Source organism: Prionailurus viverrinus, chromosome A1 (genome assembly GCF_022837055.1).
Source record: "Prionailurus viverrinus isolate Anna chromosome A1, UM_Priviv_1.0, whole genome shotgun sequence".
Lineage (NCBI taxonomy): Eukaryota > Metazoa > Chordata > Mammalia > Carnivora > Felidae > Prionailurus > Prionailurus viverrinus.
The window spans coordinates 17,529,529-17,556,183 of record NC_062561.1 but is presented as its reverse complement, the minus strand read 5'-3'; the positions used below and the strand labels follow the sequence as shown (position 1 = coordinate 17,556,183).

The window sequence follows — 26,655 nt, the reverse complement described above, 5'->3', positions numbered from 1 at the left end:
AGTTGTCTGAGACACAGTGCCTCATCTGAAGAATAGGGGTAATATTTGGCTCTCTCTTAAATTTGTTATAAGTTTAAAAGCAGTAATATGGGGATAAAAACTGTGCTAACTTTTGTGGACTAATGTGAGGATTATATGAGTGGGTATGTGTAGAGCAGTTGGAACTGTGCATGTGGAAGAAATGTTTGCAGCTGTCGTTCTTATCTTAAAGACTACGGTGGGGCGCCTGGGTGGCTCCGTCAGTTAAGCTTCCAACTTCGGCTCAGGTCATGATCTCACAGTTTGTGAGTTCGAGCCCCACGTCGGGCTCTGTGCTGACAGCTCAGCCTGGAGCCTGTTTCGGATTCTGTGTCTCCCTCTCTCTCTGCTCATGCTCTGTCTCTCTCTCAAAAATAAATAAATGTTAAAAAAAAAAAAAAAAGACTGCACTGTGACTGGCACATATTAAATGCCGGCAATGTTCATTCCTTTCTCTCTGCCAATTCTCTGGCTATTTAATCCACTAAAGGGCTTTAGGCAGAAAGGTCCTAAATTCTATGAACGTGTTAAATTGGTTTTAACTGGCTGAGTGACTTGGAAGTCTTCTTTTCTCTTTTCTAGTTTATTTCAATGACTTATTTCTTCTCCCTGTCGCAAGTCCGCTTGACTGTGATAGGGAGTGCAATGAACCTCACGCCCCATTTAGTACAGAAAGCTCATGCACTGGGTATTGTTCATCTGGTATCTTACAAGCTAGGTGCTCTCTGCTGTTTCTGTGGGTAGGAGAATCAGGTTGCCCATGGGAAATGGCAGTCGTGAAAAGCCAAAGAGTGTAATGTATGGTCTGAATTAATATCGGCTGCTGCCAGATTAAGAACGAAAGCACAAAAACATTTCTCGAAGCACAAACAAAACAGGTTACAGTCTTAACAATGGTGTTGGTAATTAATCTGCGGAGAGTTACAGATGGTTAATGACTCGTTGACTTGAGCAGACTCAATTACGTCCAGGAATGTGCTCCGCTGGACGTTAGAGGATATGAATGAATCTTTTCCTGGAAGGCTGATTACATGCTAACTTCAGCAGAAACGAGACTGAACCTGGATGCAAGCGACAAATGTAAAATATAACGTCTTGACAGTGGGAGGTCCTCTGACCCAACACTCTCAATTTAAACATGAGGAGATTTTGTTTTGAGTGGTCCACGGAGGTTGAGTGTTTGCACGCCAATGAGTTATGAGTATAAATATTTTATCGGCGTCAAGGTAGATAATCTAAACTACAGAATAGCTTTTACCTGTACTTTAAAGTTGAAACATTTGGTGATTGGAACTTCCACATTCACATACAAACATCTACAGACATTTATTGTATGTGACAGAAAATGTCTGGAATACTGGGATTTCTGTGGGTACAGTGAGCAGGATGCTCGCAAACAGGATGGCCCAGAAATTCGAGGGGGTACCATCATGATCGCCAAAGGCCACACATGTCTTACACCTACTGAGAGGTGGGATAGCTAAGTGGTTAAGTGACTGGACTCTGAATTCAGACTGCTTGGGTCTGATTACAAGTTCTGTTTCTTACTGGCCGTGTGCCTTTGAGGATATTACTTTTGTTCTTTGTACCTCAGTGTCCACATTTGTATAACAGGATGATACAAGTTGGTATCTACCTCATATAGGTACCATTACGTGAATTAATATAATGTATTTGGAAGGATGCCTATACATAATAAACACTGCAAAATATTAGCATTCTTTGTGTTTCTGACCCTCACAGTGATATGAACTGAGGGACTCCAGTTTTCAGTTTTATTTTATTAAAATTTTTTTTCATTTTATTTGTTCTAATTTTACTTTTAATGTTTATTAATTTTTGAGAAAGAGAGAGAGAGAGAGCAAGTGGGGGACAGGCAGAGAGAGAGAGGGGACAGCAGATCTGAGGCAGGCTCTGTGCTGACAGCACAGAGCCCTACACGGGGCCCGAACTCACAGATGGTGAGATCGTGACCTGAGCCAAAGTAGGATGTTTACCCAACTAAGCCGCCCAAGCGCCCCTCATTTTATTTACTTTAGAGAGACAGCATGAAAGGGGAAGAGGGGCAGGGGGAGAGAGAGGGAGAAAATCTTATGCAGGCTCCACAATCAGCGTGGGGCTCGATCCCACGACCCTGGGATCATGACCTAAGCCAAAATTAGAAGTCGGAAGCTTAACTGACTGAGCCACCAATGCACCCCTCCAGTTTGCAATTTTAAAGCAGTCAACAGCTGTGTGCTGCTGAAAGAAATTTCAGGGCAAAGGGGCTACAGAAGTGGAGTCCAGTGGGAGGGCTTTCTGTGGATGGTGTCTCTTTTGGAAATGGCGGTGCTCTCTATTGATCTTGTACTTTCATGATTTTATCCCTTTCTTTGAAAAGCTTGTTTCTGACTCAATTCTACTGTGCTCTTAACAGTAATCAAAATTATTAATTTTTGGGGGTTTTTGGCTAGGGTCCTGGGGCAGTTTTCCACCATAACGCACATACAGTCAGGCCTCTCATCACTTGCTCTGCAGTGTCTGTTCTAGTATGCCCACTGATTTGTGTCTGTTTTTCTGTCTCACACCCAGCTTCTGCCCCCAGATAGCCAGTCTGAATGTGCCACTGTGCACTTCCCATATTCCCTGTGTATTTTCAGTATATCTTTATCTTCCGTAAGCAAAACTAGTGTTTTAAGTAGCTTTGGGGTTACCTATTTGATAATGACTCAAGTCATGGTCAGGGTAAGACCTTTACCAATCTCTGCTAAGACTGTGGGAGCCCCACCCTGCAACCCATATCACTGCCCCAAAATGTATAATTCAAAAGTAAAAGAGTATTACAATATAAAACTCGCATAACAAAGTCCAAAAGAATTTGAATTTTTTCTCCATGATGGCATTTTGAAGTATCATGTAGCAAGTTTTTCGCTAAACTGTCTCATTTTTGATACTCATGTCTTCTGGAAAATCCTTAACCAAATTTCCCATTACAGACCTAAAACCCTTTAACATTTACCAGACTGGCAATAAATAAATTTTTCTCTTCTTCAGAGAAATAAGAGAAATTAGCAAATGGAAACCAGTGCTTACTGTTCTGAAATACATCACACAATAAATTTCTATGAAAGATAAAGTTCTTATTACTGCAACCAGTAGACTGGACCACGGTTGCAAAGTTCCGGTGAGAAATCGCTGCACGACATCAGGCTGGCTTGCTGTTTAATAATGCTTAAAAAAAAAGAAAAAAATCCAGAGAGGGATCTGTGGGCTTTTCTGTCCTCAAAGGAGGTAATGAAGTGTTCAATCATTTGTACTACAAGGGAAGTTATAGAATGGGTCCAAATATCTCCTCCGTCTGGAAACAAATGTTTTGTTAGAAGTCAGATCATTTGTATATGCACCCTAAACATTTGGAGGTACATTCCTCCTTGGACATTTGAAACAAGAGGGGAAATCCCACCAGTTAAGGGCTGACACCAGTGTGGTAACATGTACACACTGGGCATAAGATAGTGTAACAGTGTTGGGAGTGAAAACTAAATGGATGTAAACAGTAGCCTTCTGACTGGCGGCTGGGTCTCTTGGTGTTCAGAATCTCCCGCTTCACTTACTTTTTTAATTTTTATTATTATTATTTTTTTTAGATAGGTACCATTAAGTCAATTTAGATGGTCAACAGAAAGCATGATTCTAGCTTTGGCAAGTACCTAAATGTCGCTGATTCACCCGTGCATTGGCAGGCACTTAGGCTGCTTTTTGCTGGAATGTTGTGTGATACATGATTAACCAGGAGGAAGACCCTAAGATCAGGCAAAGAAGAAGGAGGGGGAAGGAAGGAATAGAAGAGAAGCAAACTACAGAGAAGGAAGAAAATCTACTGAGTGTAAATTATGTGCGAGGTAGTCTTACTCTACAACGCTTCCTAAAGTCTTGACACAGAATGCATTTTTATCCCCCAACTTTACAGGAAGGGCACTGGAAACCCCAAATTTAGTAATTCTCTGGATCACAGAGATTCACTGGATCACACAGTGTTCTTTCCCCAGTGATATTTTTTTTTCATTTGTTTTCAGTGACGTATTCCCTGACACTTTCAGGTGCATTTCTTGATCTCTCCTTTCTCTATGTCCCCAAATACTTTGTACAGTGATCCCACTACTGTATTAATGGTGGTGGATGCCCTCCTTCCCACTAGGGTTGTGAGCTCTCACAGGGCAGGAAGCATCTCATTCATTCTCAGTGCTCAGAGCTCAGCACTCAGCAAAGAGTAAACAAACATGACTATCTAGGTAGACAATGCTACCATAACTCACTCTTTATTTCAAAAGTCCTGCCAATACTATTCCAAAGAAATAGTTTTGACCATTTTAATTAAAAAAAAAAAAAACCTGTTAGAAAGCACTTTTTCCTAAATTCTTAAAATGGTATTTTTCTCTCTTTTTTGAAGTTATTTTTACTGCTTTATGTGAGCTTAAGTAAATCTACTCATCTTTTGCACTAAACCGTTGCTAATGGGTGCAGCCAATTCAGTTAAAATTGCTGAACTTTGTGTGTGGCCTGAAACACTGTTCTTGTCTCTTTCAAATCCTCTAGCAAAATATGCTGATCATCGTGTGGTCACAATCTGTTTGCATAACATATTTTTAAAAGAGATTTTAGAAAATGCTTGTATTGGGGCGCCTGGGTGGCTCAGTCGGTTAGGCGTCCAACTTTGGCTCAGGTCATGATCTCGTGGTCTGTGGGTTCGAGCCCCGCGTCGGGCTCTGTGCTGACAGCTCAGAGCCTGGAGCCTGTTTTGGATTCTGTGTCTCCCTCTTTCTCTGACCCTCCCCTGTTCATGCTCACTCTCTGTCTCAAAAATAAATAAGTGTTAAAAAAAGAAAGAAAGAAAGAAAGAAAGAAAGAAAGAAAGAAAGAAAGAAAGAAAGAAAGAAAGAAAATGCTTGTATTAATTTGCCAGGGCCACCAGAACAAAGAACCACAGACTGGTGCCTGAAACAAGGGAAACTTAACTTTCTCACACTTCTGCAGGCTGGAGTCCAAGATCAGGGTGCTGGCAAGGTTTGGTTTCTCCTGAGGCCTCTCTCCTTGGCTTGGAGCTGGTGGGCATCTACCTGTGTCTTCATATGCTTTTCCCTCTGTATCTTAACTGGGTCCATGTCCTAATTTCTTTTTCCTATAAGGACGCCAATCACTTTGGATTAGGGACCATCCTAATGACCTCATTTTGATGTAATCACTTCCTCAACGACCCTGTCTCCAAACACGCAGTTGCATTCTGAGCTATGGGGACTTAAGACTTCAGCATATGAATTCTTCAAGGGATACAATTCAGCCCCCAGCAGTGCTTCACATCATGTCCCCTGCTGTCATTCCTTCTGGAGGATCCGGCTTAAAAAGAGGAAGCTGTTAAGAGGGCTGAATGCCTCCACCCAGCAGGGCCCCTGGGCACCGTGTGCTGGGTTGTCCAGCTGGCTGAGGCCTGCTGAGTGAGGTGGAATTTAGCTGAAACTTCCAGATCTAACTCTGTCCTTCTCAGAAGGAATTCAAGAATTCCGTACAGTGAAAGATCATGCTCTTCTGTGAGCTGTTCTCCAAACTTCTCTCAGAGCCAGGAGCACCACGTGCCTATGAATGTATAAGTACCTAATAAGCCACTTTATCATCTCGGAGCTATGAGAAAAGTATCAAGTTATCTGCTGAGCAATGAGCCATGTCCGGGAACTCTTGGGCCGCTGTAATGGCCTTGGGGTTTGGCCTCGGTGCTAACGGATGCAGAGCCTCCTTGCACACAGAGGAGGACAGTTCTCTGATGACAACTGATTTATGGTGTCCGTGGTGGGGCTTCTCTAATTAGGGACCGGAGCCAGCCGGCCCTGTTCCAGACGCCCTGGAAGAGGCCGGCTTTGTAATACTGTGCCCTGAAATGATGGCATCGTCCTCTATTTGCGGTGTCATTAACAAGTCGAAATAAAACTCTTTTGACGGGTGTTTTTCCTTCATGACTAAGAGTCGATAGCTTTGCGAATTGCAGGGTGTTTTTACGAGCACACATAACTCACTGGGGCATGCATCGCAGTGCTACTTCTCTAGTGAGGCACTGAGCGACGGGGTCAGACGGAGACTTACTTAGACATACACACCCCGTTTGCCTAAAACTGACGTGCACTCGAAATGCTCGAAGCCAAGAGGGGGAAGACACCCTTGCTCCGTCCTGGCTGCCATCTGCTTGTCTGCAGCTCGGATGGAACGAGGTGAGAGGAAGCACACGTTGAAAGCAACACAATCTAGCATAACCTCCGGTCCCCGCTTTTGAAAGAGTGAAACAGCTAATCAAATGATCAAAGGTGCTTTGATATATCTCATTCTGGCTTCACGGCTGACTTCTTGTACAGTTGTCGAGATGATTAGAAGCCCGGTCTCTTTTAGAGCTGCTCTGGAGAGAGGTTCTCCAAAGAGAAATAGAACCTGAAAACTTTCTAGAATGTATTCCGAGTTTTAAAAAATAAAGAAGGTTTGGGGCGCCTGGGTGGCTCGGTCGGTTGAGCGTCTGACTTGTGGCTTTGGCTCAGGTCATGATCTCATGGTTCATGGGTTTGAGCCCTGCGTCGGGCTCTTGATGACTTAGAGCCTGCCTGGGGTTCTCTGTCTCCTTTTCTCTCTCTCTGCCCCTTCCCTGCTCATGCTGTCTCTCTCAAAAATAAATAAATAGACATTTAAAAAATAATAATAAAAAATAGGGGCGCCTGGGTGACTCAGTCGGTTAAGCGTCTGACTTCAGCTCAGGCCATGATCTCACAGTTCGTGCGTTCGAGCCCTGCGTTGGGCTCTGTGCTGTCAGCTCAGAGCCTGGAGCCTGTTTCGGATTCTTTGTCTCCCTCTCTCTCTGCCCCTCCCCCACTTTCGCTCTGTCTCTCTCTGTCTCTCAAAAATAAATAAAAACTTCAAAAAAAAAAGATTTAAAAAAAATAAAAAATAAGTTTTGAAAAACAATATGTATTGACCGGAAAACAAAGAATTGCCTTGAAAATCAATTTTCTCCCCAAACTGGTTTATACATTACTCAAATTACATGAAATTTCAAAAATGCCCAATCTTTTCTTCTACTTACACTTAGGCTGATTGAAGAAGGTGTCACTTATACACAAACTAACTTTAATCACTTCTGGGAAATAGTTTTATTTTTTATGTTCTTAGAAAAGAAATGACATTTTAATTTTAGATTCCTAGTAAATAACCCAAGATGCACTTTAGAATCCCTCTGATTGACTAATCAACCACAATTCTAAGCGGTGCTTTAGAGTTCTAAATTAAGTTGAACTGAGCCTCAGTGCATTAGACACAACAGTTGAACATTGTAAAATTCTCTGAACCACTGTGGGAGTGGCCAATGCTTCCCCCACAGTAGTTCATGAATGATGGCCTAGAGTTGGCCAGAATACTTGGTGTGAGTGACACCCAGGAAGTGATGGGCAGTAAGCTACGGCAGCTTCTTCTCTGCCCTTTGTGAACTTAGGAAGAGTGACAACTATTGTCTCTTCCTACTTGGCAATATTTTTCCCCATTTTTTATGATTCCTATATAGAGAACAATGACGTAACTCACGGTACAGATAACATCTCTCACATCTATCTCTGGTGTGACCTCTCCTGACTTTCAGAACTTTTTTCCTAAGTCTTATGAGGCCAGTCTGTAGAGAACCACAGACATCCTAAAACCCGCATCTTCAGAATTAAATTCATTCTCTTCTCTCCCCGCTAATTCAGTCTTTTCACCCGACAGCTTAATTACACACTCCAAGGCATCCTGATTCTTTCTCCTCTCTTTCCTATACTTGTCACTGCATCTTTCTCAAACCCTTTCCCCCTCTCTCACCTACTGCCAATGACTTGGTTATAGTCCTCAGCAATTTACTTTGTTTGCTTTTCTGATGAGATTTTTGTGGAGGTCAGGCATTACTATTAATGAATTCACACCATCATTTTACAAACCGACGCAAATATGACGGGACCTGTGCTGAGCAATGAAGACGCAGAGATGAAAGATACTAGCCTGAACGTATAGATCTGGAGAGGTAGTTAAACCATGGTGGGGGGGTGGGGGTGCAAATAGTGCACTGTATTAAGTCCACCTGGTGTCAGGCGAGTGGTATGGGCTGCGAAGCAGGAAGCAGACTTAGATAATGTTGGGGTCTGATGAGGATTTTGAAGGATAAGTAGCTAGTAGAGAGGTAACGAGGTAGGATGGGTATTACAGGCAAAAGGGAGGATGTGCAAAAGCAGGAGCATAGAAAAATCACAATGAGTTCATACGGCTGTGACTAACTTAGCAGATCTGAAGGAGTAGAAGAGGAAGAAAGTGTTAGGAATATTGCAAAAGGCATGGTAAGATTTTTCAGAAGGTGTGATGGTCTTAAAATACATCTATGATTTGTTCACAGTCACCCTCCACACCCCAAATATGGAGGCTAATTCTCTTCCTGTTCTACCAATGACTAGAATGTGGCACACAATGATGCCTGTGACTTCTGAGGGTAGGTCATTCTGCACGAATCTTTCTCCTCTGGATCTCTGCGCTGTGGGAAAGCCAGTAGCCTTATTGTGAGGATACAGCCTGGGGAGAGGTCGTGTGGGGAGGAGCGGGGGCCTCCAGCCGACAGCCAGCATCTCCTTGCCAGCCACGAGCTGAGCCATCTTGGAGATGACTCTTCCAGCCCCAGTCAAGCCTTTAGATGACTGCAGGCCCAGCCAACATCTTGACTGCAATGTCTTGAAAGACCTGGAAACAAAAGCAGTTGGCTAAGCTATGCCTGAATTCCTGACAGAAATGATGAGATTAATAAGTGTTTATTATGTTTCAAGCCATCATATCTTAGGATAGTTTGTTATGCAGAGAGAGATAACTAAGACAAAAGAGGAATGAGGCGAGCAGACTCATATTTTATAATAAAAAATGTAATTGTATTCTGAACTATAGAGAATTTATGGGACAGGAAATAGAACAGAAATAGTTAAATAACGTAGGTGGCTGTCAGAGTAATTAAATAAGGATCTGGTAAGACCTGTATTAAGGCCTCAACCTTCCGGTGTAAGAGGAGGAAAACAGTTTGAGAGGTTTAGGCAGGAAAAAGCAACAAAGGTGTGACTGGTTAGTCACGGGGCATGAAGAAAGGAGATCATCAAAGATGTGATTGCAGTCCCTTGCTTAGCAGACCAAGGAGTGGTGGCATCGTTTATGAAAATGGGGAGTAAAGAAAGAAAATAGGGTCGCCAAGGGAAAGGAGTTTTTAGTTTTGAATGTACGGAGTGTAAATTGTCTGTGGAATATCAAAATGGAGATGTCTTATTAGTTATATAGACACAAGAACCTTGACCTCAGGAAAGGGAAATAGACTAAAATTACATTTGAAACAAAGAACAGTGAAGGGTGTAATACAAGTTATCCAATGATAGAACAGAACATTGGATCACGTTAACATTGATGAGAGACAGAAAAGGAGACAGGGCAGGGTTGTGAGAGATCAAATAACAACAACCATAAAAAAAAAACAAAAAACAAAAAAAACCCAAAGAGAAAGCATAGAGACCAAAAGAGCAGAGAATTTAGAGCAAAGTTTGCAGTGAATGAATTAAGATAAAGGCTAATGGGTATCTACTAGAGTTAGCAACCAGAAAGTTACTAGAAAACTTGGCAAAGGGAGATTCACCTGGAGTGACAGTGACAGAAGCCAGGCCGAAGTGGATTAAAGGACGACCAGGAGGAGAGGCACCTGGGTGGCCCAGTCAGTTGAGCAGCCAACTCTTGATTTGGGCTCAGGTCATGATCTCACGGGTTTGTCAGTTCGAGCCCCTAGTGGGGCTTGGCACTACATGAAGCCTGTGTGGGATTCTGTCTCTCTCTCCTTCTCTCTCTCTCTGCCCCTCCCTTGCTCGCTCTCTCTCTCTCTCTCAATAAATAAACATGTTAAAAAATGACCATGAGGAAAAAAAACAGAGGCAGTAAATGCAGGCTGTGCTTTCTAGAAGCTCACAGTAAGACAAGGGACCTCCTCCCAGCTGCTCCTCATGCCTTAGCTCTGCCTTCTCGATGTCCACTTCCCACTGCTATCGGTGCTCTCTGGTCAACATCCAACTTGGCATGGACTCCTGATCCAACATGGTGGACCAGCCTCAGAGACATCAGTGGGTGAGGAACAACACATTTGGGGAAGAAGGAAGGCAAAGGAGGAGAGGCAAAACTTAGAGAGAGGAAAGCTCAAGCACCTGTACAGAGCTGGAAGGGTCGGTCTGATTTACCCTCATAAGACCTCTGGGACTCAGAACAAATGCACAGACGTGCTGTGAGACAGAACAGGCAGCGAAGTGCGTGGCTGAAGAATCCAGAGTTGATTAAGGGATGCTTCTACACTGGCTGGGCTTCTACGTGTGTTGAAATTCACTTTTTCGGATAAACAGTTGGGCGACATTCCAAAAGATGATGCTTTCAATACCACAGGCTTAAGAAAGGCTCTTGAGAGAACTGGCAAGGCCCGCAGAAAGTTCTGCAAACTGACCCATCAAATGGTTGAGACGAGAAGGTCAAACATGAAGTGAAAGGTAATGTGGAGGGTCATCATATAATTCGAAGGAGAATTTTCCTACCACTCACAGAACAAACCTCTGTTTCAGCTCGGCTGGTTGTGTAAATTAGTGTGTAGAAGCGATTTTTACTGAATTTTTGTTAATTGTAAGAAATACTTTTTTCATTTTTTATTGTTGTGGATAAAGTCCTAACCCAATCTTTGATCCACTACTCACCCTGAAATGGTAGGTACCTTTTAAGTTCTTTTCGGGTGACGTTTTCCTGATGTCAACAATTACGGGTACAAATGACCTCCCAGCTGTCCATCGCCCTAAAGCTCCTCACAGTACAGTTATTTCCATACATGCTCACAGTTTTGACAGAAGCGTCCTTTTAACTATGAAAGAATTATGTCTTTCTCAGTCTTGAATTTCTAGAATCCTGCACAGTGCTTGGCACTTTAAATGCTTAGAGAGAGAGAGAGAGAGAGAGAGAGAGAGAGAGAGAGGGAGAGAGAGGGAAAGAAAGAAAAGAGGAGTGAGGAAGGCATCTTATTTAACTATAAGAATAACTACCATTATCTCTTTGCTCCTGAACAAGGACCCTGCCCTTTCAGTGGTCTGCAGTGGGGGCCACGGGGCCACAACTGTGCCTACAACTGTGGCCAGAACTGTGGGGAGGGGCTTCAGGCTTTTCTGCGAGAGAGACCTCATTCTTGGGAGACCTGCTGGTCAGGAGCGTGACCCCCATCCAGGTAAATCTGTGATATGCTGTCTCTTTTCTCCTTTCCCCCAGGATCTTGACTGGGAACAGTCACTAGAGAAGTCAGTGCCTCATCACTGCCCTTTTACCAGTGTGATGCCCCATAGGTGCGGATAAGGAAGTGAGAAAGAAATGGAGGAGGTGACAGGGCACAGGAGAGGCCAGAACTACAGGGGAAGTCTTACTTCTAGTGTCCACAATTAGATTCTTTTATCTTTTAGGTGAGGCTGCAATTTATAGTTAGTGCTAGTGTTATCAGTACAGAGTTCAGCAATTACAATCGGAAATGATTAGGCAATTATCCCAATATTCTCCAGGTAGCCCGTTCTGGACCCTAAGTTCGGAAAATGTCACATTGAAAGAAAAACTTTGTTCGTGCCAGTTTTGAAAACACTTATCGACTCCCCGTGTTCTTGAATGCCTTAGACTCCAGGACCTATTTTATTTTTGAAAACTATTTTTTAATGTTTTATTTATTTTTGAGAGTGAGAGCACAGGCGGGAGTGGGGGAGGGACCGAGAGGGAAACAGACGATCTGAAGCAGGGTCTCAAACTCACTAACTGTGAGATCATGACCTGAGCCAATGTCGTACACTCAACCAACTGAGCCACCCAGGTGCCCTGACCAAGACCTATTTTAAATATCTTCAAGTTCCTGCTAATGCACACTTGCATTTGCTTAAAGCTGGCTTTCGCATGTTTTTTTTATAAAAGGCTCCTAAACTCTTTCCCAAACACACCAACTCTTTTTAGGGTTTTATTTTTTCCATATGTTAAAAAAAAATTCGCAGATTTATGTTTAGATGATCCAGTGCTCTTTCAGAAGAGCGTGGTGCGGCCAGTTCTCAAGATCTGTTATTGCCAGAGCTCTGGGGAAAGGCTGTGGTTCACTGGAGCTCTCTTGTCACGGGACTCTTCTCGGCAGACACGACTTATGCTGAAGGATTGCTAACTCAGCAGGTGCAGGGAGAGACACAGACCCAGGCAGGTGCTCATAAAAAACCTGGAGAAGCACAAAGGGAGCATTCTCTGTTCTCTGCAACAAATGCCACCCGTAGGAAGTAACGCTTTGTCTGTGAGGCGTGTGGGATTCATCATGGCCCACTAGGCAGAACGAGATCAATGCTATGGTCTGGGACAGGCTCAATGCAGACTATTGTGGCTGCTGTCGTGACTTCAATGACAGAGCAGGATAAACCCCATCTGGTTCCTGCACCCCGAAATGGCCATGGCGTCAAGTGGCCATTCCCATGTCCAAGTCAGAGTCGACTTAAAATCCCCCTGGTTACGTTGCCCTGTCTTAAGGGTCACTCAGTTTCTACCGTTGTTTATTCTCCAGTATTCTGAATTTACACCTACACATAAACGTGTGAAGGGCTGGGAATGCAGAAAAGACCAGGCTGATTTTTCCAAAGACTTCCTCATTTAATTCAATTCTCACCTATTCCTCTGCCCCCGGCCTTAGCTTTTTTGTGTCTATAATTTAGTCCAGCTAGGGTTTGGTGCTTCTCCATCCCCATAGGCATACAGATTTTGCTCAGTGTGTAAGTTTCTTAGGCTGGAAATAAAACAAATCAGGTAATTACACACGAAGGAGATAGTGATAAATCTGATTTTTTTTTTTCTTTCAGTGTCTGGGGCTGGTTCTTCCTTTAAAGAAAAATGTTTATTTATTTTTAAGAGGTAGGATAGGGGCGGAGAAAGAGGGAGAGGGAGACAGAGAATGCCAGGCAGGCTCGGCACTCTTAGCACACAGCCCGATGCAGGGCTTGACCTCAAGAACTATGAGGTCGTGACCTGAGCTGAAATCACGAGGAGGACATTTAACTGACTGAGCCACCCAGGCGCCCCAATAATTCTTCCTTCTATAAGACAGTCCCTCCCGTTGCAAGATATTTAGTAATCCTGGCTTCATCATTTCTGCCATTCCTGTCTCTATCCTACTGCATTGTGATAACCACAAAGTGCCCCCCCCCCATACATCTCCAAATACTCTCAATGAAGATCCATCGTCAGAGACCGTCATGCCTACAATGCTAAGAACAGCTGCGGTGATGCTGCAAAGGCCTACTGGATACTCGGTACTGTACTGCTGGCTGTCCTAAATAAACTAATCTCTAATGGTGGAATTTCAGGCACCTGATTGCGTGAATATTTGGGAGCCGACGAGACTTCCTGGTATACTCCGATCACATAGGAAGAGAAGCTGTTCCTGTGTGAGGCCAACCCTTGGCTGAGACCCAAAGTGAGGCAGGTCTCCTTCGTCACTGCCAACGTCTCGAGCAAGAAGGCTTCATCCACGGACTATGATATTTATTAGGGGCTGTCTGAGGACGTGGTTCTACAAAACAGAGTATAGCTATTTTGTCTGTCATTGCCAGAATTTATAAAAGGCCTATCTAGCTTACACCAAGCTTTCCCACTTCAGCTGCCAACATGGCACGCAAGGGCTGTAAGAATTCAGAGTATCTGATGGCCCGCCCTGCCTCCAGCTGGCCTGGCCCTCACTGGCTCACGAACAGTGCTGTTCTGACAGCAGGGAGAAGAACCCCCATAAAGCTGTCTTCGAACACTAGCTCCTAGCAGCTGCAGTTTGAATTCAGAGAGCCTTGGAAATCAGTTTTAACCTGTGACAGAAAAGGAGCCACATGAGAATGTCTGTCTTGAAATGATGGCTCCTTCGAGGAGTTTTGAGGCTTTGGAAACAATAATGAATATTTACACTGACTGAAGAAACTGGTCATTACTTACATCCATTTTTCACATTAGAATCATTGTAACATTTTGCTTGGAAAAAAAAAAAAAAGACTTTCCAACTGTTAAAAATACTTCCAGCCCAATGTTCTCTGCTCCGTTTAGGATAAGCATATTCCTTGCTCAGTTTACCAGATTAGATCTCCAAATAGGGTCTGTCACTGGTTTGAAGAGTAATGTCTGACTGAGGAAAAAAAGAAAAAAAAAAGATTCCTTATCTTTTTCTTGAAAATTATGGAAAAGATCATTTCCACTTTATTTTCTAAGCATTCTTAGGTGCATATATACTGAAATTGTTGGCTAGCACTTAAAAAGCCATCTCTTCCATAGATGCCTCTTCTTTCCCAATTTACCTTTTCTCTCACTGTGCACTAGAGAAAACCAGATGTTTCTAGGTGACTGAAACAAGGTAGCCTACAGCGTGATGGGTATGAATGAGTTAAAGTCCCTCAACTGCTTCTGTCAAGGGTCTGCTTCTTGGGGTCACACGTGAGCCTCTGGTTTCACTTCAGAGACCAATCCGAGAATAATTTTTGTAGTCAAAGAGAGCATAATCTCAACATGGCCCTCAGCGTAGCATGCGGTGAGCCCGAACTTCTCCAAGGCATCATGAAAGGAAGATATACCCCATGCTAAGAGCCCTGAGGTTGCAAATGACTCAAGGCTATTTAGTAGTTAACAATTAGTAAATTCTATCTGGGAAATACCAGTTAGTCTTCACTAGTTAGAGGTAGGAAAGTTGGATAGATCTTCTTACACACAGCACTGCTGAAGGGGGGTATATTACACTGAGAGCAAATCTCCGATCCAGTTCTGACATCCATACAAGCCTTGGCAAGCAAGCACAACACCAATCACAGCCTATTCTGTAAGCTCAGTGAAGTAGCAGCTGTCTGTCTTTGTAAGCACTCCCATAAATATCATGTCTGAAAGATTCAGTCAGGGCAAAAATCCAAGAGGTGAAATCCTGTCTCAGTAGCCATGTGTGAGACAAGTTAGAGTCTTAAGCCAAAATTGCCTTTCTTCAGGGTCTGGATTCTCACGGTACCTGTATGACACTTTTGGGCAATCCACATACCTTAGGTGCCACTCATTTTGCCAGTGGAAAATTATCTCTAACACCCATTATGCTCAGATTAACTAGAGATAAAGTCTTTGATGTCCTTTGGAGATCGCTGAAGTTCTTGTGACTGCCTCTCTAAGGTAGACCTTTGATTAAGAATCTTTCAGATGTTTATGAATCTCTCATGGGGTCTGTACTCCAGATTGGAGCACATCAATTGTAAAGCAATTGCCCCTACATGTAGAGTCAAAAATATAAATCATATGTTCTACATGAACTATGTAAGATATATTATGGATGATATAAAAGATGGTTTAGAAAGTCACAGAACCATCAGACCAGATAAAGTCATCCATAACTGAATAAGTCAAACAGAGAGAGCAAACATTTTATGGTCCAATATTTAGGTCCATATTTAGGTCCATATTTATAAAAAATAAACAGTCCAGGAAGATGAGTTAGTCATACTATTTAGGTCCATATTTATAAAAAATAAACAGTCCAGGAAGATGAGTTAGACATACTTTTTCTCATTCCTTCCACTATGTACAACAAAAATCCCTGGATGTTTTATACACAGCAAACATATGCAGAATCTGAAACGTAGAGACAAACAGGCAGGCTGACTAGGGACTTCCAGACTTGAGAAATGACCTGGTTGTGTGTTCCTTGGGTTTTCCTTCTGCCTCATGTATCCCGGACTGGGTGCTTGGAGAAATGAGCAACTTAAAAAAAAAATGCCAAGGGGCGCCTGGGTGGCCCAGTCGGTTAAGCGTCCAACTTCAACTTGGGTCATGACCTCGTGGTTTGTGAATTCGAGCCCCGCGTCGGGCTCTGTGCTGACAGCACAGAGCCTGGAGCCTGCTTTGTATTCTGTGTCTCCTCCTCTTTCTGCCCCTCCCATGCTCATCCTCTGTCTCTCTCTGTCTCTCAATAATAAATAAACATTTAAAAAAAAATGCCAGTGGGTCCAGTCAAAACAACAAGAACAACAATAATAAACACCTGCTCTCTCTAGCCAAAGAACCAGGTAAGGGGAAGATCAATAAGACAGAATATTTTTATTTATGCATTTATTTAAAGTTTATTTTTATTTATTTTGAGAGAGAGAGATAGAGAGCAAGGCGGGGAGAGGCAGAGAGAGAAGGAGAGAAAGAGAATCCCAAGCAGGCTCCATGCTGTCAGCACAGAGACCCTTGAGGGGCTCAAACTCATGAACCGTGAGATCACGACCTGAGTGGAGATCAAGGTTCCCAACGCTCAACCGACTGAGCCACCCACATGCCCCTAGACAGAACATTTTTAGATAATAATTGTTCTACTCTAGCCAGATCCCTCACCCATGACAATAAAAGCTGAGTGGGAAGACTAGAGTTTCCCTCCTCACCAGGCTGTAATGAGGTCCCCAAGACCCTTCACACAATCATCCAAATGGCATCAGAAAGGCCAAGTAATGGGCTGGGACTGCCACCCCCACCTGCAGTAATGAGATGCCCCACTGTGATGGTATCAGAACAGAACGAGGAAACAAGACGTTACCAATATCCAGTGGTAGGGAGCCACCCGCCACACGATGGTGTTGGTGGACCTAAGAAGAGATGCTTCAACCACTTCCAGGCAGGGAAGTGTCATTGGAAGCCTGGTGGGGAGCCAGAACTCCCAGCCCCACCCAGCAGTAACAAGGGGTCCTTCTGGTGTCAATGGAGATTGTGTGAGGAACCTTGACTTCTATCCCTGTTTGCAGTAACCAGATGGCCCCTCTCCTCCTTCCCCTGCTAGAGTGCTGTCAGCAAAAAACACCTAAAACAGAAACTTTAAATAAGACCCAGAGTCTCACAACATAAAATTCAAACTGTCTAAGTTTCCATAGAAAATTACTTGTCAGCAAGGAACCAGAAATGAAATATATATTCCTCAGACTGAATGAGAAAAAAATCGAAAGATGCCAGTATCTAGATGACAGAGATTCTAGAATTGTTTGGCGAAGATTTTAAAGCAGCTATCATAAAAATCCTAGCAATTATGAGCAGAATTGAAAGAAATGAAAACAACGGAAAGTCTCAGCAAAGCAAGCAATAGAAGATAGAAGAAAGGACCAAATGGAAATTTTAGAACTGAAAAATAATCAAAATTTAAAAAAAATTCTTGGGGTGCCAGTAGATTAAGCACCTGGATCTTTATTTCTGCTCAGGTCATGATTTCACAGTCCTGAGATCGAGCCCCACATCAAGCTCCAAGCTGTGCCTCGAGCCTACTTAAGATTCTCTTTCTTCCTCTCCCTCTGCCCTAGCTTGCCCTCACTCATGCTCTCTCTCTCTCTCTCGCAAAACAAAAACACAAAAACAAAAAAAAATAAAGTAGATGAGTTCAACTGTTAAATGAAGAAGACAAAGAATGAGCAAGATTGAAAAATTAAAAAATAGAAATGATCCAATCTGAATAAAAGGGAAGGTAAGACTTTAATAAGAACAGGGGCACATGGGTGGCTCAGTCGGTTGAGCTTCCGACTTCAGCTCAGGTCATGATCTCACATTTCTTGGGTCCGGGCCCCACATTGGACTCTGTGCTGACAGCTGGAGCTTGGAGCCTGCTTCGGATTCTGTGTCTCCCTCTCTCTCTCTGCCCCTCCCCTGCTCATGCTCTGTCTCTCTCTCTCTCTCTCTCTCTCTCTCTCTCTCTCTCTCTCTCAAAAATAAATAAATAAACATTTAAAATAATAAGAACAAAAAAGCCTCAGGGACCCATAGAGCTATAATACAAGAGTTAACATTTGTGTCATCAGCCCTCCTGGAGGAGAGGAGGAAGAAGATGGGGCTGAAAAAATACTCAAAGAAATAATGGCCAAAAAGTTCCTGAATTGGGAAAAAGACACAAACCTACAGATTGAAGAATGTCAGAAAATCTCAAATGGATAAACAAAAAAGCCATACCAGGAGCTATCACAGACAATCTTCCCAAGACTAAGAACAAAGAAAAAAATTTTGAAAGCAGAAGGTGGGAGTGTTTGGGAGGGAGGGAGAGAAGGAGAGAAATGCCTTATCTATAGGTCAAACAATTAGAATGAGAGCAGATTTTTCAAATGAAACCCTAGAGGTCAGGAGGAGGGGGTGTGACATTTTTTTAAGGGTTGAACAAGACAACATTGTCCAGCCAGAATCCTGTATCCAGTAAAAATATCTTTCAAGAGTGAAGGGGAAATCGAGTCATTCTCAGATGAAGGAAAGCTAGGAGAATTTGTCACCAAAGAACTATCCTGACCTAAAAGAATGTCTAATGAAGTTCCCTAAACAAAAAGAAAGAAACTTGGAACATCAAAAAGGAAAAAAGAACATGGCAAGTAAAACCATGGGTAAATAAAATAGGCTTTCCTTCTCCTCTTGAATTTTTGAAACTATGTTTGACTGTTTAAGCAAAAGTCATAGCACTGTCTGATGCAGTTATAAATGTATATAGAGGGAATATTTAAAGACACTATATTATAAATGGAGGAAGATATAGGATGTAAAGGGAGATAAGGTCCTATACTTTGGTTGAGCAGTTAAATGACATTATCAGTGATCATTTAACCATGTATATACATACACAGACATATACTCAAAGTGCACTTAAATACAGTATGTGTACTCCAAACAAAATTCTTAAATGAAATAAAAGTCTCTTGGAGGGGCATCTGGGTGGCTCAGTTGACTAGGCACCTGACTTCTGCTGAGGTCGTAATCTCAGGGTTTGTGAGCTTGAGCCCCACCCCTCGCTTTGCACTCTCTCTCCCTTTCTCTTTGCCCCTTGCTCACCTGAGCTCTCTCTCTCTCTCAAACGAATGAATGAATGAACAAATGAATAAATAAGTAAATAAATAAATAAATAAATAAATAAGAATTGAGATTCAATGTTACCAAAAAAAAAAGTTTCTTGGATATTTCATGTTATTCTGGAAAGAAGATGAAGGGTGAGGGGATTTTTTTTTATTGACTGAATTTAATCTTTAAAAGGATGATGGTATTTGCTTATAATTAACTAGATTTAACTTTCTGTATATGTAGTATGAGCTTAAAATAATATATAAGTTTATTTTAATAATTAGAAAATTATATATTAATATATATTTGTATTTACATATGATATTTTTGAATTAGTAGCTTGAGAAACTCCTACGAGTTGCATGTTTAGTAGCAAAATAGTGGAGTATTTTCTCCTGTGAATTTACAACACTCCCGTAAGAGACACCAGGAAGGTAGTATTTAGAACTACTTTATAGAAGCAAAAATTATGTCTTAGAGAAGTTCAGTGACATATAAAATTGTAGATCTAAGATTAAAACCCAAGTCATCTTATTTCAAGTAGGGTCGTCTTTAGTAAGCACTAGGTACAAGAACGTACAGGTGGCATTCATTTCAATTCCTGCTTAAATGTCAATAGCTTTCATTTTGATTCTCTTTCTGTCACTGGGAACCAGTGTAACCTAGTTGTTTCACTTTTTCTCGCCACTACCAGGGACATTACTTCTTTTTCTCTTCTATTGCCGAGAGTGTAGTTGCTTCGTTTTGTCTCTAATGTCCTACATTTCTCCTAAAATGTTTTTAGGTATTTGTTCAAATGTATCCAAAGAAAAAAAAATACTCTAGTACATGATATTTTTATCTAGAGCAGAATTAACCAAATAAATAACCTATTTTTGATATGGTACAAACAACATACAAATCCTGGAATGAAAACCAGGTTGCTGTGAATTAAGAAGCTTCTCAGAACTGGGCAGACGCCCCACATCTGTTATATAGTCCGGTCTGGGACTCTGATGCAGCCCCTCTTCCTTTATGCTCTCCTAGGGAGCCATATTCTCTCTGGATCACAAGCACAGCACATTAAAAAAAAATAGCATTACATTTGGAGTCAGAAAGCCTGAGCTTGATATAGTGGACATCTGTTGGCTGCTCTAATATTGTGTGTGTGGCAATTTAAAATAGTATAAAAACAATGAGATGATTGGGCACAAATCCATCTCAATCTGTAACATAGGTACACAGCAGTTTGAAGTTCTCTAATCAAGACTTCATGCCCCACTTTTAGAGGTGGTTACTCACTTTAAAATATCCTTACCAAAATATGCACGAGGGGGTCTACTGGGGTAGCTTATAAGACGTTACTAATAACTTGTCAATGGTGAAGTGAGTAATGCTCAAATCAGGTAATGTGGATTGGGAATATTGCACAGTCTCTTTCAGGAGTTGAAGTGTAGAATCCATCAGGTCCAGTGGTCATGCCACGTGCCTGCTGGACGACGGGAGCAGTGGTCTTCAATCTGGGCCACGTGTACCCTTGGAGGTATGAGAAGATTTTCCAAAGGATGTTAAGGAAATCTACCTCCAGATATTTACATTTCTCTTGTACTCTTTTCTAAAATGGGTTTGCCTGGGAATGTGCCTGCTGAAGGTCTCCACTCCTTTCCGTCACCACTCTTGCAATGTTCTTCTATCACAAAAGAAAAGCAGACTTCTCCTCCAGGACCAGGGACATAATTTGTGGAGCCCTGCGCAAATGAAAATGTGGGGACACTTTTTCCAAAATTATTAAGATTTTCAAGACATTCACAGCAGAGCATTAAACCTAGTGTGGGACCCTGCTGAGCTAGGGGCTCTGTGCCAGCACCCACGATACCCCCCTGCTCTCAGCCATAGCACACTTTATAATAGCACATTCTTTGATGGAGGCTGGCAATGAAAAGACACTGGATGACAGATAAAAAAAAATTCTGCATATTGGAATTGGTATTGAGCAAGTAAATAAAGTACTTTTACAGGTCAGGTGGTTTCTAATTTATTGTTTTCAAAACACTGAAAGAGGATGGAATCAAGTTGTCAGATGAAAGAGAAAGATGATCAAAATTAATTTCGAGGATAGATCACTATGTGATTTTTGGCACATAATTGAGAAGGAGTTCAAAGAATTGAATGACATTCCTATAACAAAACTCCTTTGATTCCCATTCATTTATATGAATTAGTTTTCTCTGAAATTTTGTCTATTAGAATGCTAAATAGGAAGAAAATCAGTCCTCAATCCGGTCTCATTTTAGTTAATAAATATACATGAATATATGTAGATATATATGAAATAAATGTTTTAAATTCCCAACGATCTTATGAAAAAATACAATTATAATAAAATTTTATCTTCTGTTTAATAATTTTCTAAAAAAATATGTGCAATATGCTTATGTTTTTATTAATTTTAGTGTAATTGCAATGACAGCTTAGTCCAGAAAGGAAAAAATTCTTGAGTTAAAATTTAATTGTATTCATGTATTTTTATTAAGATATGTTGATCACTGAAGCCCTTTCAAGCATAAAATATAATAAATTAAGATGAAAATCTATAAGGGAAGCAGAACGAAAACAAATTCAGAGAGAAAGATGAATACTATAAAACTTCTTACTATTGAAGAAGTTGTTCTTTTTATAATGGCTGGTGATGTTATAAATTCATGGTATTTGGATTCTATACACTACATTTTGAAAAATAATGTAACCATTTTATTTTAAAATGCCAAATATTTTCAACATCCCAGAAATTAGGTCCTTAGCAATTACTAAATCTTATGACAAAAAATTTACATTTCCTTTTTAAATGTGTAAGTTTCATTTTTTAAAAAATTGGTAGAGTTCAGGATTATAAAGACACTGGAGACTGCCATTTGGGGGCCTAAAGGGCTCCATGTTTGCTCTGTCCGGCTAGCTAGTCCTACCTTCAGAATATTGTTGGGACTTTCATACATGTACTAGTTGCAAGTGCCCAGAGCAGTGGTTTTTAACTCTGGCTACACAGTAGAATTACCTTGGGACCCTTTAAAAATACTGATGGTCGATGGAATTAACAAGTCATGGGAATAAAAGGCACAGCATAAGGAACATAATGATATTGTAATAACATCGTGTGGTGGAGGATGGTATCTACAGTTCTAGTGAGAAGAGCATAATGTATAGATGCTGGCGAGGATGTGGAGAGACGGGAACCCTCTTGCACTGTTGGTGGGAACACAAACTGGTGCAGCCGCTCTGGAAAACAGTGTGGAGGTTCCTCAAAAAATTAAAAATAGACCTACCCTATGACCCAGCAGTAGCACTGCTAGGAATTTACCCAAGGGATACAGGAGGGCTGATGCATAGGGGCACTTGTACCCCAGTGTTTATAGCAGCACTCTCAACAATAGCTAAATTATGGAAAGAGCCTAAATGTCCATCAACTGATGAATGGATAAAGAAATTGTGGTTTATACACACAATGGAGTACTACGTGGCAATGAGAAAGGAGGAAATCTGGCCTTTTGTAGCAACGTGGATGGAACTGGAGAGTGTTATGCTAAGTGAAATAAGTCAGGCAGAGAAAGACAGATATCATATGTTTTCACTCATATGTGGATCCTGAGAAACTCAACAGAAGGTCAGGGGGGAGGGGAAGGGGGAGGAAAAAGTTACAGAGAGGGAGGGAGGCAAACCATAAGAGACTCTTAAAGACTGAGAACAAACTGAGGGTTGATGGGGGCTGGGGGAGAGGGGAAAGTGGGTGATGGGCATTGAGGAGGGCACTTGTTAGGATGAGCACTGGGTATCATATGGAAGCCAATTTGACAATAAATTATATTTAAAAAAAAAGAATAGCATAATGTATAAACTTGTTGAATCACTGTAATACACCTGAAACTAATGTTACTAATGTTGTCACTAATACACCTGTAACTAATGTAATGCAGTTGTGTATCAACTGCACTCAAATAAAAAATATAATAATAAAAATAAAAACAGTGACATTTGAGTCCCTCTCCAAAGATTCTGATTAAATGGTGAGGCATGAGCCAAACCATCTCTGTTTCCCAGGTGATTCTAATGTGCAGCCCGGACAGAAGCCACTGGTCTGAGACAAATATTGGAACTTTCCTGAGCTACAACCTGGCAGTGTGACAGTTTTGTGTGTGTGTGTGTGCCCACTTGCTAAATATATGTTGGATGAGATTTTGTTGGAGACTTGCTGTCATTGTAGCATTCTGCCTGGAAGCAATATTGGAGGACCGAATTATAGCCCCCTCCGACTCTTAAATGAGGTTCCAATATTTACCAAAGAGCACAACATTTGCCATGCAGTCAAACTAACTTAGGTAAATTCACACAACAGCCTTTCCAACCCCCTTTTTCCCTTCCCAACAGACATCTGTGTTATGTGTGTCTGGGCCTGAAGTCCATCAGCCAAGGTAACAAAATAGACAGGACTGGATTTGGGGATGGGGCACGTGAGTTAAGGCTAGAAACAAGATAACTTTAGGAATATTGCCAGAATGTTTTCTCCATACTGGATATGAAGATGAACACGTATGATGTGAGTTGCTGCTGGCCACTGTTGTGGGAACTCAAGGGAAGCCAGTCTTAGGTTGAAGCCAACACTGGAATACAGAGTGCAGAAAGCAAAGGAAATCTGGTGAGAGAGCTAAACCACCAGACTGAGCCGCATCAGATGTATCACGTACTTAAGCCAATATACTCTCTCTAATAAGCCAGTCTGAGTCAGATAAGACCATGGGCTTTAAAAGCAGGCTGCCCGGGGCGCCTGGGTGGCTCAGTCGGTTAAGCGTCTGACTTTGGCTCAGGTCGCGATCTCACAGTCCGTGAGTTCGAGCCCCGCATCAGGCTCTGGGCTGATGGCTCAGAGCCTGGAGCCTGCTTCCGATTCTGTGTCTCCCTCTCTCTCTCTGCCCCTCCCCCGTTCATGCTCTGTCTCTCTCTGTCTCAAAAATAAATAAATGTTAAAAAAAAAAAAATTTAAAACCAGGCTGCCCAAGTCTAAAGCCCAGTTTGGTAATTCACTAACTCGGTCATCTTGGCAGTGTCCCTCAGTGTCCCCATGTGTAAGATGAGCTTCATTATAGAGTTGCCATGAGCACTAAGTGGGTTAATGCTGGAAAATTCCTTAGGATGGAACAAGGCAAGAACCATGCTATGATTTAAAGCAATTATTGCTTTACTTGGGCTTAGTATTACTTCCCGTTGAAAACATCCTAACTGTTATGTTTGAATTTTGATTCCACGAGTGATCTGAAGCAAGTAATTTAAACCTCTGGGCCCTGGTTTCCCGATTTATAAAGTAAGAAGGTCGGTCTGTGATCTCCAAGGTACCTTCCAGCTCCGTTTTAGTAAATATGGTTAATATACATTACATTTCAAGCTGTTTTCTCTCCCAGTATGATTTAGAATGCAAATATCAGAGTTCATGAGTCTTTCTTTTATTCATGTGTTCAATAAATATTTATTAACAACCCACCAAGTGCCAGGCACTGTTCTAAGCACTAAGAATATAGTGATGTTCAAAATTGATTTAAAAAATCCCTACTTCATGGAGTTCCTATTTTGGTGGACATAGATAAACAAATAAGTGCATAAAATATATAGTATATGAGGCCATGATGAATTCTATGGAGAAAAGGAAAGCAGGAAAGGAGTAGGAAATAAAAGGGGGCAGGGCCAATTTTAAATAGACCTGTAAATTCCCAGGTTCTTGAGGCTGACTGACATAAATCAGCAAGTATAAAAATGAGATTAAAGTTAGTGGTCTCAAGAAAGATAATGGTGGTGAGCCTGTGAAAAGGGTCCTATTTAATGTGAGGTAAGGAAGCCTAAGTTTCAAAGACCCTCACGCGCATGTGCCATTTTGAGGACCCCATGGGGAGCTACCAATGAGTTCTCACGGTATTTTGTATTCTTTTACTTGAAAAGGACACCCCATAATGTAGAAGTTTTAGGTCCCACAAAATTGGGATCTGCCCTTGTTGTACACATTTAGTGGGCAGGGAGGCACTGGTGTGGATCCTGCTAGAAGCATCCAGAGCACCCAGGATGCCCACTCAGACCTGCTGCTGCATAATTATCTGCCATCTCAAAGCCACTGGTGGATTGCATTATTGTTCTCCACTCTTCACCCCACCCCTGCCTTTCTCTACCACCTTAGTCATGGGATTTCACAGCTCACCCTACAAGAGACAGGATCCTTGTATCACTGAAGTTACCTTTAACTATAGGGCTTGCTTAGGCGAAAGGAACATTCTGAATGCGATGAGAATAAAGACTTTAAAATATGCCTACGGGCTGGTGATTTTCCTTTTGTGCTCTTTCCTTTTGTCGTGAAAAGAATCTGTCCAGCGTAGCCTTCTGGCCTTGTTAAAGGAGTAATACCCAGAGCAGATCTGAACTCAAGCTAAGCCTGAAGCCAGGCCCAGCTAAGCCCGCCTAGATCAGTTGCACCCAGTCAACCCACAGACAAGAGTAAGAAATAAATGCTTATTTTTTGCTACCAACCACGATGAGATTTTGTGGTTTTCAACTCTTTGCATAATTGTAGCCACAGCTGACTGATAGAACAAGCTATGCGATTTTGTCAGTTTAGGCTAAACTATGCTGCAGTAACAAAGACCTCTATATTTATGGCTCACCTTAGATGCCATCATGGGGCAGCTGAGGCTCTGTTCCGTATTTTCACTCAGGGATCCTGTCTGTCAGAAAGGCCCTTGCCTGGATTTACTGGTCTCCCAGTGGAGGGTACAGAGATGTGGACTCTGTACTAGCTCTGGAGACTTCTGCTTAGAAATAACACACACATGACTTCGCTCACATTTTACTGGCCAAAATACATTATACAGCTGTACCTGCTTAGGGCAGGAATGCACAGTCCTCTTGCATGGAGCCACACAGAGGGAACGAACCCACAGGAAGGCCTCTACCTCGGGTAGAAGCAGCAGATACTTTGAAAAATAATAAAAATCTACCACAACAAAATAGCTTGAACATTTTGGGTAGACACGATGAAGGCATGGGTTGACTCTAACTTGTGCCACATCATTTTCTGATTGACTGGAATTATGCTATAACTTGAATCTGCAAAGCAGAGGCTGTGTTTGTGTGCTCCTGTGGATCATACACCTCCTCTCGTGGGATGTGCCCATCACTCTTCCTAGGCCAGACAAGCAATGATAGAAAGCCTGTAATTTTCTCCCTAAAACTATCAACACTGCTCTGCTTTCCAAGCATCAGTGTTTTCCATGGAAAAGAAATTAGATATGTAACGAAGGTTCCAAATAAAGCAAAACAATTGTGCAGGGAAGCCATGATGTTATAAGGACCCCCATTTTCCTTTGTTGTTCTGGAACAGGGAGTTCCCAAGTGTTTGGACGTCAAAATTGATACTGCTGAACTCGGAATTCATCCAACTCCCACCACCCCCTTCACACCACAAAAGCCAAGTTTTATATTTCATCCTAGCATGGAAGGAACATTCTGTAATTTCTTTCACCCATGAATTACTTTCTAAAGAACCAGTAAATCAAAGTTGTGCATAATTTCTCTTTCCCTCCCTCTCTCTCTCTCTCTCTCTCTTTTTTTTTTTTTTTTGAAAAGTCATCTTTATTATTGTGTGGTTCTTTCTGACATTAGTATTTTGCTCATAAATCAAGATGGTCACCTTCTGTGAAGGGGGATACCAAA

The 26,655-nt window shown here is 41.9% G+C and overlaps 1 protein-coding gene across 9 annotated transcripts in view; it reads left to right on the top strand.

Annotated features, from left to right (window-relative positions):
* Positions 1-26,655, top strand: part of LOC125177129 (uncharacterized) — a 124,715-nt gene that overhangs the window by 62,763 nt on the left and 35,297 nt on the right. For 3 of the 9 annotated variants that reach the window (XR_007156535.1, XR_007144868.1, XM_047879238.1), the window contains one exon: positions 11,161-11,314. The exons of the other annotated variants lie outside the window; for them this stretch is intronic. Coding sequence is in view for 1 of the 3 variants with exons in the window: in XM_047879238.1 (XP_047735194.1) it covers positions 11,161-11,303 (143 nt within the window). In the remaining 2 variants the exon portion in view is untranslated. The remainder of the gene's footprint in view (positions 1-11,160; positions 11,315-26,655) is intronic. 9 annotated transcript variants of the gene reach the window in all.